Source organism: Gymnoscopelus microlampas (assembly GCF_963454915.1).
Source record: "Gymnoscopelus microlampas genome assembly, chromosome: 12".
Classification (NCBI taxonomy): Eukaryota; Metazoa; Chordata; class Actinopteri; order Myctophiformes; family Myctophidae; genus Gymnoscopelus; species Gymnoscopelus microlampas.
Window position 1 is genome coordinate 29,270,195 of NC_139949.1, and position 17,979 is coordinate 29,288,173.

General features: G+C 39.6%; 1 protein-coding gene across 1 annotated transcript; it reads right to left on the reverse strand.

Annotated features, from left to right (window-relative positions):
• Positions 1 to 295: 295 nt before the first annotated feature.
• Positions 296 to 11,794, reverse strand: dhx33 (DEAH (Asp-Glu-Ala-His) box polypeptide 33). Its single transcript, XM_084074614.1, has 12 exons — positions 11,419 to 11,794; positions 9,999 to 10,159; positions 9,640 to 9,867; positions 9,198 to 9,368; positions 8,527 to 8,712; positions 8,120 to 8,231; positions 7,563 to 7,722; positions 7,116 to 7,204; positions 6,896 to 7,023; positions 5,701 to 5,904; positions 3,120 to 3,206; positions 296 to 2,790 (listed from the first exon to the last, which is right to left on the reverse strand). The coding sequence occupies exons 1-12, from the start codon at positions 11,630 to 11,632 to the stop codon at positions 2,482 to 2,484; spliced, it is 2,049 nt and encodes a 682-aa protein (XP_083930740.1). The 5' UTR covers positions 11,633 to 11,794; the 3' UTR covers positions 296 to 2,481.
• Between the last annotated feature and the right edge of the window lie 6,185 nt (positions 11,795 to 17,979).

Here is a 17,979-nt window from a genome sequence, read left to right on the forward strand (position 1 = left end):
AGCATTAGTTTAATTATAGGGATCTATAACAAAAAGAAACACTGTTACAACTCCTTACATAATCCCATTTTGGAATCGTATAATATAGTCTGCCTTAAAGAAAAGTGTGTCCCCTCTTTTTACAAATAAAGTGAGAGATGCCACATTTACATTTCAAGGTTCTAACTTCTACCTTGCAAAATATTTCCTCAAGTTGCATAGTTTAAAAATATAAATAAAGCACAGTGGGTGAAGCTGTTTTTGACTAAATCCAGACACACTTAATGTTTGATTTAGTACAACAGGTTTTTATTTTCATTAGAACTATGAAACTGAACATGCTGTCAAAATCTGTTTGAAAATTCACATGCCGTTCTTAAACCCTGGTCTGAATCCTGCATTGCTTGAATCTACCATTCCCATACACATCTTGTAGCAACACTAGAAGTTATAAATACTAATAGATATGGCCTTAAAAGCATATTTATCATAAGCATCCAATTGCAAGTAACGCATTTAATTTACATTTTATTTCCCTACCGAATCATTTAAAGTGTAACCTAGTTTTAAAATGTATATTTCCTTTATATATAACAAAATAACAAAAGCCAAATAAGCATATAGGTTGTACGACCCACAAAAGATTCAAAAACTACAAACCATTTGTGACAACCCCAGATAAATTTGGTGTTCTGAAATTCTGAAATTAGTTTCCAGAAATGAATGTTTCCCAGCTTACTCAGGCAATCATTGTACAATCCTGAGTCCAGTATAAAAAAATACAAGAAAAACTTCCATTCTATGTCCTTCTACAAAGTGTGATTTGCAATCTACGATGTATTAGAAACCAGAGTATTCATATCTAGAACTATAATCTCCATGCATAGCATACACTGTTGTCAGTATGTATAGAGGTTGAATAGGGGTTTGTGCAACATACTATAACAGGGTACTTTAGAACCCATTATGATAATAGTAATGATTTGAGATTGTATTTAATGTGAAGTGAATGTTGTTAAGGCATACTACAGTTTTTCACATGCATGTGATGAAGTGGTGATATGTAATTATGTGGAAAATTAATTAAATGATATAATTGTTAAAGCCAACTTAAGGTAGAGTAAGTGATATGTATTTGTTATAAAAACTTTTGTTAAAAGTTTAAAGAACTATATTCTGATAGTAATCATTGCTATAGTGTTTGTTCAGTAACAAGGCTCTCCCTGTCTCTATTTCAGCCAATTGGAAGAGAGTACCCATTCATCAGCTTCAATTTAATAGCGTTCCAGTTCTAATTTTGTTTGCTCATTTCTTTGCGTCATCACTTCCAATCTCACCTGTATACTGTGAGAGTTCTCTCTCCTGATTGGATAAAAGTGGTATCCCCACCTGAAAAAGCATTTTCTTTTAACAAAGAGCTGTAGAGTTACTGAACAAACACTCTACACAGCAATGAGTAATATCAGACTATAAAGCTATTTCACAAAGAAATATCACTTACCCTACCTTTATCTCACGTTACATGTTAACATATATCCGTATATGTCTTCCTAGAATAAATATGATATTGACACCATTATGTATCCCATGTCATTTTTGATTTCAATAACAGATGCTGTAATGATCTGTAATATCTGTAATATCTGTAATACGTACATATCAGTTAAGACACAAATCACCGTTACTCATACTATTGGAATGGAAACTTTGCATTTTCCTGGGAGACATTGCCTTTTTTGCATGGGAGCACATTATTCGCAGTTGAGTCTCAGTAGGTTTCAAACTCCACAGCCATGCCAACCTTTCATCTATCTATCTTTCTAGAAATCCAGGATTCTGTGTGTGCAAGCACTTTTGCCCAAATACGGTGATGACTGATGCCACAGTACTGACAACACAGACAGGCCTTCATGTGCTGACATCAAAGTACTATTGATATCAAAGATGGCAGGCTGAGGTCATAGGCAATGGTATTGCACTAGTCTTCAAATTATGATCAGATAATTAAATCAGCCCAGACAATACCATAACATTTTAGGGAAACTGTGCCATGCCCCTTTTAAGTAATCACTGGGATTAAAAACATGCAAATTGTAGAAAAAAAGGCAAGAAAATAATGTGAAACCTGAAGTAGAACATACTGTGTTGAGTGTTATGTGGCAACAGGGAAGACAGACAGTGCATGTTTTAAATGTGAATTACAGTCCAGATAAATTTGAGTATGTGAGGCCCAGTTAATGAACATTTTTGCTCAGGCAACACATGCCAGCTGCTTGTCAATTAGGAGGTAGTGGAAACCATTCAAATCTACCACTGTAAACATCCAGTGATATGTTGTTTTGCTCTGGCACACAACAGTTTCTGTACTGTCATACAGCTTAGAAGAGAGTGGTGAGACAAAAGTCGTCTTTACTTTATTCTTCAGGATTTATTTGCACTGGCTCAAGAGAGGCAGTTCTCTTGGCGGAGATTTGCTCCACAGTAGTCCTGTTTCTCTATTGGTTAGCTTTTGGTAGGGCGGAGTTTGCGGCAAAAGTACTCTGGTGCTGCATCCATCAGCCAATCAGCATCCACCAAACAAAGGTCTCGCATGTAGCAGCGAGATGTGTGCAGCAGTTCATTGAAGACCACGTATGCTGGCTTGGCCTGGAAGAGAACAGAGGATGGGTGGATGGCCACGGGCTGGTGCGTGTCAAGGGCGATGTAGCTGCCGTCAGGTTGGAGCTCTGCAGCATTGACAAACATCCCGTGTGCCAAGCAGCGGCGAACATTTCCAGAATCTGTCCCGCACGACTCGAGCTTCAGATTCAGCTACGAAACCCAAAGAAGAAAATAAGTGAACTGCTGTAAATCAGTGTTTGAGTAAAAACTTTCACCTTTTATGCTAAATAAATAAAAAGTGCTTTGTTTGCGAGGGCTCATAACAGGTCATAATTAAGCCATTTTTACAACTTACAATAAAAAGGTAACAATACTGTGTACGGTGGCAATGTTTTTAATGTGCTTTCGGGAAATTGATGTTTGCAAAACTATGATCCTTAAAAGGGCAAAACATTTGAGACAAAGCATCAGCTGCAAAAGGGAAATTCTTGGCTTTTAGTTTTTATATACAGAACATAATAGTATTTGTGGTTATGTACCTTAATGCAGATGTCTTTGAGCTGGGCTCGAACCTCTCTCACTAGACTCATGTTCCTGCTGTTTACAAAATTCTCCCGGCACCACTCCTGTATCAAGAAGCATAAAAAGGACTAGGGCTGCATGACATTGATAAGACCGACAATATTTCCAAACTGTCTTTTCGTTTAGGTGATACACATTGGCCCTCATTTATCAAAGTTGCACAGACAAAAAAACGCAGAGATCGCCGCCACTTTCAGGATTTATCATTTTATCGTAACTTTGACTTGAGCCTACGGGCCGCTCAGATCTCCAACTGGTCTGAGGACGTGTAGACTTTGGCTGAACCAGTTTGTTCCATCGTAGACATGCGGAGAAGCATTGTCTAACAATTTGACAAGCATATAAAGCCATACTTGGAGATTGTCCTAGCTACAACTCATCATTTTTGGAATGGGCCCCGACTGGACCCTATCACACTCGTTCGTGTGTAATGTTTTCTCACATTTAAGGTGCCCAAGGTCAACTCTGAATTTGGTAGATCTGCTTTTAGCTTCTGTGGTCCTACCACATGGAATGACTTGCAGACTACATTGAAATTAACCACTCTAGTACCCTTCAGTCGTTTTAGAACTCTGGTGACCAAACAGGTCACCACAATGTGTAATTGTTTTTAGAACTCTGAAAAATGCTGTCTTGATTTATTTTTGTAATTGTTTTTATATCTCACATGTACTGTATGCCTTTTTCGTTTCTAATTCCCAGATGTAATGTATTTTTAAACTGTGATGTTGTTGAATTTGCACTGTATTGTATTACTCGACGACACTGCAAATGAGTTTAATTACTCAGTTTAATTTCGAGAATAAATAAATCTTGAATGAATGAATGAATGAATGAATGTGGACACAGCTCCCCTCCAAAATGTATATCTAACACACTAATAAATAATCCCTGTGAAAATATAACATTTTATAAAGGCATACATGGACATACATTCATCTTTTTCTCACCTCCCTGGATTTCCCCTGCATTTTTGACGAGACATGCTATATTCAACGGCATTTAACAAGCGAACGGGGGGTCGCACTGCAGTTTCCAGTTTGCCAAAATGCACATGCAGTTGGGCTTGCAAGTAGTATAGGGGCGTGTGTGTGTGTGTGTGTGTGTGTGTAGTCAGACGCGGACATGTCAGGCAGCGAGGCGGACGGGGGAAACTCTTTCTAGAGAATTTGCACATGCGTCACTTTTCTACTGGGACACGCCCCCTCATCTAGACTGAGTGGCAAAACATTGAGCAGCATGATGTTGCGTTATTGAAAACGAGCGCTTCCAACCTCTGACACTTAGAAAAATAATCACCTGTATGGAATTTTTCTTTTTTTTCCTTATAATTTGTATCCCTCGATTTTGTAACCCTTTTTTTTTTACCCGGGGCCAATTTGCTAAGTGATCCTGGGCACTACACTCCCCCCACCAGCCTAGAGGCCAGGGCCGAGCTCATGCCTCCTTCAATGCATGAGAGCCAACTGACCTTCTTGTCACCTGACAGGGGGGAGTTTCCCTGGTTGGACGTAACGCGTGGAAGGAACACGTTATTCCAACCAGTTCCCTTCCCCTCCATCAGGCGCCCCGGCTGACCAGGGGGAGGAAGTATAGAGCGTGCCAAAAATCCTGAAGGGGGCGTCAATAAGTGTCTTTTGGTAGCAGCGGACATCTTTGAGGGGTACAAACCAGGTTGACTTAACATTGCCCAAAAAAACATGTCTGCGCTACTATGCCACGCCCCCCCCCCCCCCCGTGGTGACGACGCGTTGGCACGCTCTATAGTGACCAGGATTACTACATGTTTTTGTGAGGGTATTAACTACCCTAGGAGACACGGGGAGAACATGCAAACTCCACACAGAGTAGGCCCTTTCGCCAACACTCCGCTGATGACGCGGAGGAGAAGACACGCCCCCAGCACCCACAGCATCCCTGGCGGGAATCGAACCCAGGACCTTCTAGCTGTGAGGCGACAGCGCTACCGACTGCGTCACCGTGCCCCTTCTGTATGGAATATATTGACAGAAAGTAGCTCATAACATGTCTACATTGGATTTTTATGAAACAAAAACTTTGCAGATAGAAAGAGGATAATTCAAGCTTTCCGTACAGCTGCCATGTTGGCGAGTTTAACGTTGTTAATGTATTTGTTTTGATGCATGGGCTGTCAAGGCCAGAAAGTATTTTTTTGCCACTTTTTAGGCGTTCCCGCATAACATCCGGGTACGATGATGTCACGCGCATACCGTCTATTGGCTTTCCATACTTTGTTTGGTCGTATTCCGGTTCATCATGTCGTAAAGTCAGGGCGTTTTGAGAATATTTAAGGGCGTGTTATTTAAATGATGGTCGGTTTCAGCAGTCAGATTTATGAAAGCCTCAGCCGATTTGTACGCTGGGATTGGCTGTATACGATTGCTTGATAAATCACACGTGGACGTTGGCGTGGGCGTACGCCGATTCCTTGGCTCGAATTTAAGCTGATTTCTACGTTGTATTGATAAATGATGGCCACTATGTGTATTATTTCCATAATAAGTCATTACCGCGTACCTTGTTGGCGCCGACTTTTTTAAAAGCTCTGTATATGTTGAGGAGTGTCATGTGATCTCCTTCACTGGAGGCAAACTTCCTTCGTACAGCAAGGACCTCCTCGCGACGGGCTGGGGGGTTGTACAGCACTGTGTCCACTGACAGCAGAGACACAATGCTCAAGATCTCCTCGGAACAGGAGAAGTCTGGGGACAACAGTATCGTCTGAGGAACAAAGAGAATAAGATGGATAGGTATTCATTTGGTGTCAGAATAGTTTGCAAAATTATAATTTGATGCATACGATCATGATACTAGGCACACAGAACTATTTCTGGTACTGTACAGTAACATATCCCAGTGCAGACTGAACTTGTTTTGTATTTTAGTTCAGTTTATATATCAGATTGATTAGATAAAGCCCACACTAATGGGGGTTTTGGGAACTACGGATGGAAAGTAGCTTTCGCTAAATAAGGCATATTTACACTTGCTCATGTGTATTACACACACCCGTCTTGTGTTCATCAATGTGCAATGTTCGGATCAAATAAATAAATAAAGCTGTAATTGCGTATTCATTAATTGTTCAGACCATACCACAGGAATAAAAACTTTAAGGGGATTCAATGTATCTGTGTGTTCCTCAAAAAGGAGTACTTTTTAAAATGTGTAAGACTTACAGAAGTATGGCGGCACCAACAATGTATAACAATCCTATCAGCAAATCTGGCAGCACATTTACCAGTCACAGACTTGTATTGAATGCTGTTAATCTCATCATTTCATGAGGTGGTGGATAGCGCATGTGTATAAGCATCAGTAAGTGGGAAAAGGATGTTATTCTAAAACGGTGTACTTTTAACAAATATTTTACTCTGTGTTATGTACTAGCCGCCCATGTTCATACATATGTAATGTAAATGACAATATGGATGTCAGAACTTTAGATATAGATGGCTCCTCTTTGAAGCGATAGAAGTTTTATCTTGTACTGCTCGGGGGCAAGATGTTTCCCCAAGTGAACTGACTTAAAGAGACTTTGGTATAGTACATTTTCTCCCCCATTATAAGCATCTACTGTATGGCGAAAGATGCTTAATATTCAATCTTTGAGAATAATGTTTTAAAAGTCTGACATACCAGGATCAAAGAGCAGTAGTTACAAATAAGTTGGTGTACTTTTGATGTAAATACATGTATATAATGTAATTACCTTGGAAAATCTAGGCTCTAGAGGGAAGCTAGCCATCCTCTTGCCCAAGGCAGTGAGGGAGACGCGTTCCTCCTTCCTCACCACAGCTCCCAGCAGTTCCAACTGCTCCATAGCAGAACGGATGGCCTCTGAGATCATAATGATACCCATTACAAGTTACCACCACAATTAGATTATCCATTTGAAGACTTATGGTGATTTATAATAGATAACACCTTACCAGGGAAAGGCTTGGACATAAAATCAAAATTCATCACATCTGGAACCCCCAAGGCCATGAGTTGTAGCATCACACTGGATAAATTGCATCTGCAGAATATGAACAAATATACACAGAAAAAGAGAACAGATCAGCAGGGCTTTCACTTATGTTGGTCTAAATAAATCAACCATTTAAGAGAGTCAGATTCCTCTAAAAAGCCGTATTTGTGCTTCAGCGACAAGGTCTCATGCGACATGTTAACCCACCAAAATAATGTTATTTCCAAGTGAAAAGGAAGTGTTGATGCGTTGAATCAATAAGTCATCTTTGAGTCAGCAAACATACTCTTTTGTCCCCATGACCCCATTAAACAAAGCAGTCTTGAGACCTGCTGTTGTATATTTGCCTGTAGAGCTAAAGCACAGGCATAAGACATAGCGTGGTCCTGAGACACAACAACTCTACCTCTGGATCTCTGGCACAGTCATAGGTGTGAGGTTGTCAAACTCGCCCTCAGTGTAGAGACGGTAGCAGGAGCCTGACTCCTCTCTGCCAGCCCTGCCCGCTCGCTGCCATGCCTGAGCTTTGGATACCCGCTGCACTGCTAGCACCTCCAGGCCACTGTCTGGAAGCCACATAGAACATGCACAATCACAATCCATTCAGAGCAAACTGACCGCAGCACCATATATATACCATTTCATAATTTTGTAATATACATGAAATGTCTATTAAAACATTTCACAATTATTATCAAAGAATAACCACAAAAATTATAATTATAAAAATGACAATAGATTCAAAATAGGAAATTAGGGTATCATTTTCCATATGAGACCACCTCATCATGCATTATCTCTTACTTAAGATAACTCCCCTGGTTTATTAAGAGGGTCCAACCATAGCGAGTATTGGGTCAAGGTGTTAGGCAAGTGGTTGCAAAGTTAATGTAAAGGTTTAGCAAAACAATGGATACCAGTGTGGGTGTATGTGTGTGTGAAGTGAACAGTAAATGATCTAACCAGGATTGAAGTGTTTTGCTTTCACCATCCCGGTATCTATGACATATTTGATGCCAGAGATTGTGACTGACGTCTCTGCAATGTTGGTCGAGAGGATAACCTTCCTACAACCCTGTCAAAGAGTAAAAAGGACAATGGTAAAAACATAAAAGGCATTCATTAAAATTCTATAGATAAATGTAAGGCATTTCTGTAACTTAACGTTAGTGTGCAAGACAATATTAAGTGTTTTACATAATCCAAAATGTTCTGTACCGTTTTAAAGCCCCATTATACAATGCTATCAGCAAATCTGCATTATCATCTACAAGCTCACAATGCATTGTGAGCTTGTAGATCGCCTATTTTGCGATGTGTGACACCCGCGAGCAACTAAGTACAAATCAAGCCTCAAGTTTCACCGTTACCTTGGGTGTAGGCTGGAAGACCCTGAGCTGCTGTGCTGGGGGCAGAGAGGCATATAATGGGATAACCATCATGGGGCCGCAGCTGTCAGGCAGGTGCTTGGCGATGTCCCTGCATGTTCTGGCAAGAGCCTCAATCTCCTCCTGGCCCGTCATGAAGACTAAGATGTCATGAGACGAAGGTGCTTCCTGCACGCAGACCCCAACAGACACCATGGCTATAGATTATTATAGATTGATTGCATAAAACTGCTGTGATGCTTTTCTGTAGAGCAGCGTAGTCACTGACAAATGAATCAGTCAGTTTTATGACCACCAAAATAATTAATGGTAGTAATACTACTGTATTTTCAACAGTTTTTTAATGAATCACTAACATAATAAACCCATTAACCCAAATGTTAGGTTATTTAGTCATAAAAACAATATTATGTTTATAACGAGCCAGCATATTAGATAATTCTCCAAAAAGGGTTCCAATATTGTGTACGATTATAGACCAGGTGTCAGTAATCAATAGTAATATTTTGCCTTAATCGTAGCGCTTCTCTTTCAACCCCCTAATATTGCATTTTATAAAATCCTTCAACTGTTTGTCTAGCATTTGCATTTAAAAGATAGTATTACGTTATTAAGTGAACTTTACTTTGATTACAGGTTGAAGCTTAGCTTACCTGGTGGATCTGGAACACAGAGACCAGTGCAGCCTGGAGGTAGTCTGACTGAGGCTGCTTGGTGTAGTAGATCTGAATGGGATGCTGCCTCCCCTCCAGGTACAACACAGGAGACTTATTGAAGTATTCAGAGAACAAATCCACATCCATGGTGGCTGACATCACTATAACCTGTAGTGTTTACAGAGAACAAACAAATAGCCTTAGCAATATGGGAGATCACAACAAGAGGTTTGTAAGGCCTACACTGGAGATGTGGACTAGTAGCAATAACAAGAACAAATGATCTAAATATAAATCATGACTGTAATAACGAGCCGGCCAGGAAGCGATGGACAAACCAATCATCAAAAAGTCCCACGAAACTCCCACAGTCAAAAACTCATAAGCACAAGTGAATAACTATAATCAAAGTTTACACAAATGTTCAGAGGTCTCCTACCTTCAAAGGGAACTTATTAAGTTCTCTACGCTTGCGCTGAGCAGTCTTTACTACACCAAAAAGGACATCTGTGTGCACAGTGCGCTCATGGGCTTCATCTAGGACCACCACTGTATAGCGCAGCAGCAAGGGGTCTCCAATGGCCTCACGCAAAAGCATGCCATCTGTCATGAACTTGATCTTTGTCTCAGAAGAGGTGACATCCTCAAAACGCACTGTGTAGCCAACCTGAAGACAAGGTTATTGATTTAATGCGGATTTGTCAAGATCTGACAAGATCTCCAGTTTAATGATGACAAAATCATGCTTGATCCTTTTATTCCTTTAATTGAAATGTGTGAATGTGGAGGTTTACACACCAGCTTTCCAAGCTGAGTCCTCTTCTCCTCTGCCACCCTCCCTGCCAGTGAGATTGCAGCCACACGACGGGGCTGAGTGACAGCAATAATGCCTTGTCTCCCGATGCCAGCTTCATACACATACTGTGGGACCTGAGTGGTCTTTCCAGAGCCAGTCTCACCTGATGTAAAACAGAATAAAAGCTCTATTAGCAAACAGTTCTGATGCAAGATGAAGTGAGTGTGTGTGTGTGTGTGTGTGTGTGTGTGTGTGTGTGTGTGTGTGTGTGTGTGTGTGTGTGTGTGTGTGTGTGTGTGTGTGTGTGTGTGTAAACGAACAGGTGGAATTGGAAGTGATGAAACAAAAAATAGACAAATGTGGAAATGTGGAAATTTGGAAAACTATCAAACTGAAGCTGGAAAATTGGTGTGCCACCTGAAAATGTATTTTCTGTTTACTAAAGAGCTGGAGACAGGGGAGACCCATGTTACTGAACAAACGGTCTAATGACTAGCTATTATCAGAACTTTCACTTTTTAAGTTTCAACAAAAACGTTTTTATTTTAAACTAAAAATATCACTTAACAGTACCTTAAATATAGAGATTGTATCGTGGCTAAAGCAATATTACAATGGTGCTAAAAGGATAACACAAAAATAACACAATCGATCACCTGATCACGAGTACTTATACCTTGTAGATCTACTATTTTCAAAAGATTTTAATACTATATACATATACCTTGTGAAACGGGATATTCTGCATACTGAGTATTTTTACTTTTGTATATTTTGATGCCAATACTTTTACCCAAGTACATTTTTAAGACTTTTACTTGAAACAGAGTATTTCTACACTGCAGTATTGATACTTTTACTTAATTTAAAAAATGTAGTACTTTTTCCAACACTGGCAGATGTTAATGTTTTAGATCATTGGTTCTCAAAGTGGGGTCCGGGGACCCCCAGGGGTACTTGAGGGAGTTCCAGGGGGTCCCCAGCTAAATGATAGTTTAGGCACCAAATGGACCCTTATGGGTCTGTAGCTCTGAGTGTACGGGTCCATTTGGTTCCATTTGTACACTCTCAGAGTTAAATTGACATAGATGTTACAATATAAATTGCGATCCAATCCAAGTGATAGAAATGCCATTAAATGGGGGTCTGTAGCCTAATGCATGTCAAACTGGGGGTCCTTGAAATTAAAATGGTTGAGAATCACTGCTAGAGCCGTAAAAAATCTTCTCTTATGGGGGTCCCTGGCTTATCTTTTGAAATGGGGGTCCGCGGGCTAATAAGTGTCAATTTGGGGGTCCTTGACATGAAAATGTTTGAGAACCACTGCTTTAGATAGCCCTGAAACATGACTGTCAGACGAGCGTCGTGTGAACCATGGCTAATGTTTTAGACTGCCATGAATGATGGATGGACGGACGTTACCTATCAGGACAGCATTGTGAAGTTGTCTGAGTTGGTTCAACAGCTGGGACTTTGCCTGGTGGATCGGAAGGTTCTTTCGCTGGATTTCTATGGGAGTGGATCCATTGTTTCCCTTCCTGGGCAGCAGCATCCCAGGCTTGTTCCTATCGAGACGGAAGAAAGCAGACCCCGGCTTGAACCTTTTAGCCGGAGGAGGATCGGGGTCGTGGGGCATGGTCTAGAAAAAACACGCTTATAAACGACACGTCGGCTCTTCTCTTCTAAAAAAGATCTATCGCTTATTCTTGAATATCTATCAGTTATAAAAAAGAAGCAGATGAGAACAAGATTCTTCAGACATGAACAGACATCGACGCAGTTGTTTACGTCCGCACAATCCTTCCCACGTGGTAAAACGTCGGCGCATGTATTCAACGTAGTGAGAAACGACCGGTGTTGCCAGGTTTTGCGAGAGAAACAAGCAACCAGGTCTGTGAAAACAAGCCCAAAAGAAGCGAGCCCTTCGCCCTTTAAACATAATGCAAACATGTTTGAGAAGCGCTTGTTTAAACAACATTAGGAACTAGGAAGCAACAGCAAGACCAAATAAGCAACTATACTTTAGAAACAAGCCCAAAAAAACGCAACCTGCCGCAAGCATTTCATCATGATTTGTGTGCATGGGGATCTCATCTTAAACAACCTCAGTGCTTAATGAGTCTTCCAGTTAGACCTTGCATTGTGAATTTGTACTTCCATGTACTGCTGTTCTCATGTCTTACTAAATAAAGTACATCAATCAATCAATCAATCAATCAAGCCCGCAACTATAAATATTTACAGCAAATATTTTCCTTTACAGGAAAAATAAGCCCAAAGTCGCTCATAATAAGCGGACATGGCAACCCTGGAAATGAGGATATATGTGTGAAATGTGAAAATGATTGGTGATTGGTGAAAATACTCATTAGTTAGAATATGTGTCTTTTTTTAAATCATGTGCTGTCAAATTTGTATAAACAATTTAGCTTTACAATAATGTTTTACATTATCTATGAAACTATTATGCCCTTATTTTTTAACTATTATGATTATGCCTAAACTGAGCTCCGAATGCTGCCACCAGGGGGCAAAAAGAGCGACAAAAAGCAGAGTAGCACGAGTCTACTCCATAGAGGTATAATATCATAGATAGAGTTATAATATAGGTCTACTGATTACTCCATAGAGTTAAAGGTCTACTCTAGTCTAGTCTACGCCAGTGTTGCCATGTTTGCTTATTATAAGCGACTTTGGGCTTCTTTTTCTGTAAAGTTGCTTGTAAAAATGGTAGCTGCAGGTTACGTTTTTTGGCCTTGTTTCTAAAGTGTACTTAAGTTGCTTATTTAGGCTTGCTTCCAATGTTTTAAATTATTATTTTAAATCAGTGCTTTCACACATTTTCATGAAAATGTTTTGTGTCCAACGGAGCATTTGTGTTGTTAGAATGTTTAAAAAAATATTCCAAATATTCCAGATCTACAAGCTCACACATAAAGTACACCAACCAATCAAACCTGGTTGCTTGTTTCTCTCACAAAATATGGCAGCGCTGGTCTATGCCACTGTTTACAGTAGCACTAACATCCATGTCAGCTCTAGACATAGCCTTGGATCAAGGCTATTATAGATGTATTTGATCCATTTTTATATTTGCATATCTATGATGCAAATATCAAAATCGATAAAATACATCTATAATAGTCTTGATCCATGCAAGGCTACTCCAGACAGCTGTGGGAGTTGGAGCATACATTATTTGACAGTTTATGGTTTACTTCAGATTCATTTCTGCTAGGCTTTTTAATTCTGAATGTAGTTTACTGTGCTGTGCATGATATAGACATTAATCTGTCGGAGGATTAGGAAGGAACCTTCTAATCAGCTTTAAGGGGGAGTTGCAGAATGACTGAAATGCACTCAGATGCATTTGTCAATGTGGTTGGTGGACATAGCCTACATTAGTCTGGCAGCCCCTGAGGTGGGGTATGAAATTTGGTTTACAGTTTTTTTTATTGGCCTAAAATATTGTCTATGTAAATACATTCATGAAACCACCTGCTGACCGGCTGTCAGCATTGAGCAATTATTTTTATAGAGGGTTATATGTGGGTTATATGTGACCATACCTCTGTATTACAAAAATACACTACTGGAATTTTCTTTGGCTCAGAAATGTAGCTTTCTATAAAATGTTATTATTTAAATTTAATCCATAGGCCTAGTGTATGAAATTAAACGTTGCAAAAAATATAGTGTGAATTTTGCACAATTAGCATAATAAGACAATCAATGGCCTAATACAGTATGCTAATAGAGAATAAACCTTTCTCTAGTAAAGTTAATGCGTGCAACTTGCAGTCCAACTTGTATGACGGTTAGACATCGACTTCTTCCTCATCAGAATATTTGACTTGGAGTTGCTTTGATTTCTCATTGTTGCAGACATATCTCCCTTGACATTTGCAAAATATTGTGCAATATTGTGCAAGCCAGACTGGCTGATGCGCAATCACATACCTTGGTTTTACAAGGGTTTTCTGCTGCACATGCACAATACACTATCTTTCATGATACAGTCTGGTGCAGGTTGTCTGCTATTCAATGGTAAAGGGCCTGGCTTGAGCTGGAGGGAGAGCAGAACTTTGGTCTTGTCTTTCTCCCTGTCTTTGCCACCGATGCCTTCACCCTAGCACCGGTCATTGATGTGACTTGGCACCTTGAACAGTTTTCCCCCATGCTTATTCCATGGTGCATTGGAACTTGGTCGCATCCAGTCACAGCATGAGCTGGTAATAGTTTGAGGCATAGTTCTCCAAGTTAATTTATTTGACTATAGCTCCTATGCCAATGAGGGCTCTTTCTTGGCATGTCGGAATTAATGTCATGGGGGTAGTGATTGATTGGCTGTAATAGTGATACAGCAGCATAATGTAGACATCAGTGTCATCTGCAACAACTCCAACACGCTTTCCCTCCTCGGTTGCTGCATAGATAGCCTGTGCCACGACTATTTCATCTGCCTCCTCATGGGTCTTTAGATCCTGTATTGATATAGTGATGCCACATTGCCACCTGCTGATATCTCAGTGGGGGTAGGGTCCTGGCCAGTAACAAAAAGTTTGCTCTGGTATCCTCCAGGAATTGTGGCTTCAGTCACACAAGCTTCTACAATGATCAGAATAAGTTGCTCCTTATTCTCTGGGATGTTGAGAACTTGGTTCTGAGCAGGGAGTGGAGAGTTGGAGGACAGTTGGAACACCCTGCAGCCACCAGCGCCTCTAGCCTTGTGAGCAGAACACTTGGTGCTAAACTCAATGTAACGATCAAACACAAGACAAACATCTCAGATTCTCAATTTTTGTTGCAGGTACTGCTTGAAGGACTCCACATAGTCACTGACAAGTTTGGTTCGTTTCACTTGATGCTGGCCATGGGACAACCCATAGGATTGCACAGCCATCCAGAATAGTAGGCCTACAGTCCATCTAGTCAGCATTCCTCAAAGACACCTCAACCCTTGTTTTGGTCTTCAAATTTACTTTGGACTTGCATATCCTCATTTCCCCTGAGTCATCAAAAAGAGCTGTTGAGATGAGTGCTAGTTCATAGGAGAGAACATTTTTTAAATCTATAATTATGCAAATTTCTCAACATAAACTGTTCTTGCAACAATTTCATACACTAGGCCTATGGATTACATTTCAATAATAAAAGTTAATAGAAAACTAAATTTCTGAGTCCAAGAAAATCCCATTAGTGTATTTTTGTTGTACAGAGTTATGGAAACATATATCCCCTGATTTAAAAAAGTCAGCAGGTGGTTTTACGAATGTATTTATACATATATATATAACAAAATATATATACGTATGTATATATATATATATACCATTTTTCATACGGCCCTTTGCTGCCGTACTACATGACAAACCTGTCAGCATGTGTTATTATTATATGTGTTACCGTATTTATTTACACAGTTTCAAAACGAAATATATTTGAATAAACAATACATTTTATTGGCTAATTATGCAATTTGCTCCTGCTGAATGGGAATTATTATAATGATCTATTTAGTTTGGGTATTGATATTCTGTCTTGCTAATTCATCTAAAATTCTATAAATTCCAGTTTGCATACTGTCTCAGTATTACTGAGAAATGAGAAACCAGAAATCTAGGAGTCCCAGCTTCCTGAAGACAGAAAATAAATAAGTGATAAATCTTGTAAGTCACGCCTTGGCTCCAAAATCTCTATGCTCCAAATATGGCCAACCAGCCACTGGCCAAGTATAAGCCTATGTGTGTACTGGCTGTTTAACTCTAAATGTTGCCAAATTGTGAATTACAGTTAATGCATCTTCAATAGCCTAAACATCTCAGGCTATTCAATTGTATATAATTCTCTGACTTATAATAGACTAATTACCAGTGGTGGACAGTAACTAAGTACATTTGCTTGAGTACTGTACTTAAGTAAATCTTTTTAGTATCTGTACTTTACTTGAGTATTTGTATTTTTGGATACTTTCACTCCACTATTTCAAAGACAAATATCGTACTTTTGACTCCACTACACTTCTAATGAGGGAAAAAGTACATTATGAATTAACCACCCTAATTCAAATTATAGTGATATTAGCAGATCTACAAGCTGTTACTTTCACTACATTAAAGCATGTACTTTTGATCACTTTTGTTGGAAGCAATTACTCTAGCACTTTAACTTGCGTAGGCCTAGGCCTACATAGATTTGACAGAGCAACTTTCACTTGTAGTTGAGCAATATTTGACCAGGAATATCTATACTTTGACTCAAGTACTGGGGGTGAGTACTTTGTCCACTACTGCTGAGTGCATTTTAATAAAGGGAACTTATCTTAAGAAAATATCCACAAATGGCTGCTTATAAAATTCACTTCTGTATTGTCAGTACAATATCTCCCTAACATCAAATGGCAGTCCAACAGATGACTTATAAGCTCTAGATTTGATCAGCACTGCTGAAATGTCATCATACCATAGAAACAAATATCATTTTCTTGAATCTGTTATGGCCTTTAAGAGGAGTTATTCACCGATATGCAGGAACCAAATTGAATCAGGGCCTCTAAATCTACTTGACAGTCAATGATTGCATCCTTGGACCACCCCTACATCACTAATTTTGTCATACACTCACCTACAACAGTGACTGGACGTAATTCCCATGAAGGGAAGAGGGGGATGAATCAATATGTTTAATAACAATACCCAGGAGCTCCTGCAGGTGCCATGTGCAATGCAAGCCTCACACATACTGTACACAGGGTTCTTACACTAACAGGAGGGCAACAATAAATGGAGTCATGGTTGGTGAACATATACTGTTAGGGCTGACACTGTGAAAACATTGAAACATTATGTATTCCAACCTCACCATCAGTCAAGATCAATCACCTGCATCCTGCATCCCTTCTAATACAGCTGCATCATGTCCCACCTCTTACACTGAAAGAAAGCAGCCATGGTATACGTCCTCAATATGTAAAAAATACTCTCTTATTGTATATAAACCGAAGGACTGACAGACTCGATTGCAATGTCTTCATATAATTGGTCCTCACTAATGCTCATTATAAGAGGCACAATTTCTATCTACTCACTCTGTGTGACCGTGTGTCATTGGTGGGCTATGGACAGTTCAGAAACCTGCCTACCAATGACATCATCGATGGGGTTTCCAAGCTAATAGAAACCACAACCTTAATCTTCATGGAAAGTTAACATGTTGAAATAGAAGCCATACAGTAGTTCTTGCATTAATACAAATTAAAAATAAAGTTTGAAATCTTGTTTGAAATAACCAAACTTGCCTACTACACAGTGCCATCTTTTAACAAGCATTAGTGAGGACCAATTATATGAAGATAAGTTGAAAATCGGCGAAGTGGTCCTTAAAGTTTCCTTATTTCATAACACATGTTCCCATGGTACAGTGAGCCATACATAATGTAAACCACTTAATGCATCACAATGCTAGTTGAGCTTATCGTCCCTCTCTCTGCCTACCGTATATGGATATTTACACTGACTACACAGAAAAGCATCAACACAAACCCTAGATGCTATAACTTCAGCTTACATGGTAAGCATACCTCAAACCCTGCTAGTAGTACATTGTTTAACCTAAAAGATACATGTACCTAACTTCATGCTATTTAAGTTGGCTCTTCATTATCAGTGCAGAATCTTATATCTCACGTTTGCTATTAACAATAGAGTTGCATGGTTTTTCTTTCATCCCATTTTGTGTTACCATTTAAGGGTGCTGTCATAGTTGTCACATTACACTACATCTCATCATTCTCACCTTCATCTCATCTCTGATGAGATGAAGGTGAATCCCTCCCTGTAGTCATTCTACACTAACAAACCCTTTGATGGGTAATGCTAATGCTAAAAATGCTTGACACTACAATGACACAATGACACCAGTTTCCAGAGACTGTCAGTGCCACATGGTGAATTCCACTGTTGTGAAGTAATTGCATGTCTTGGA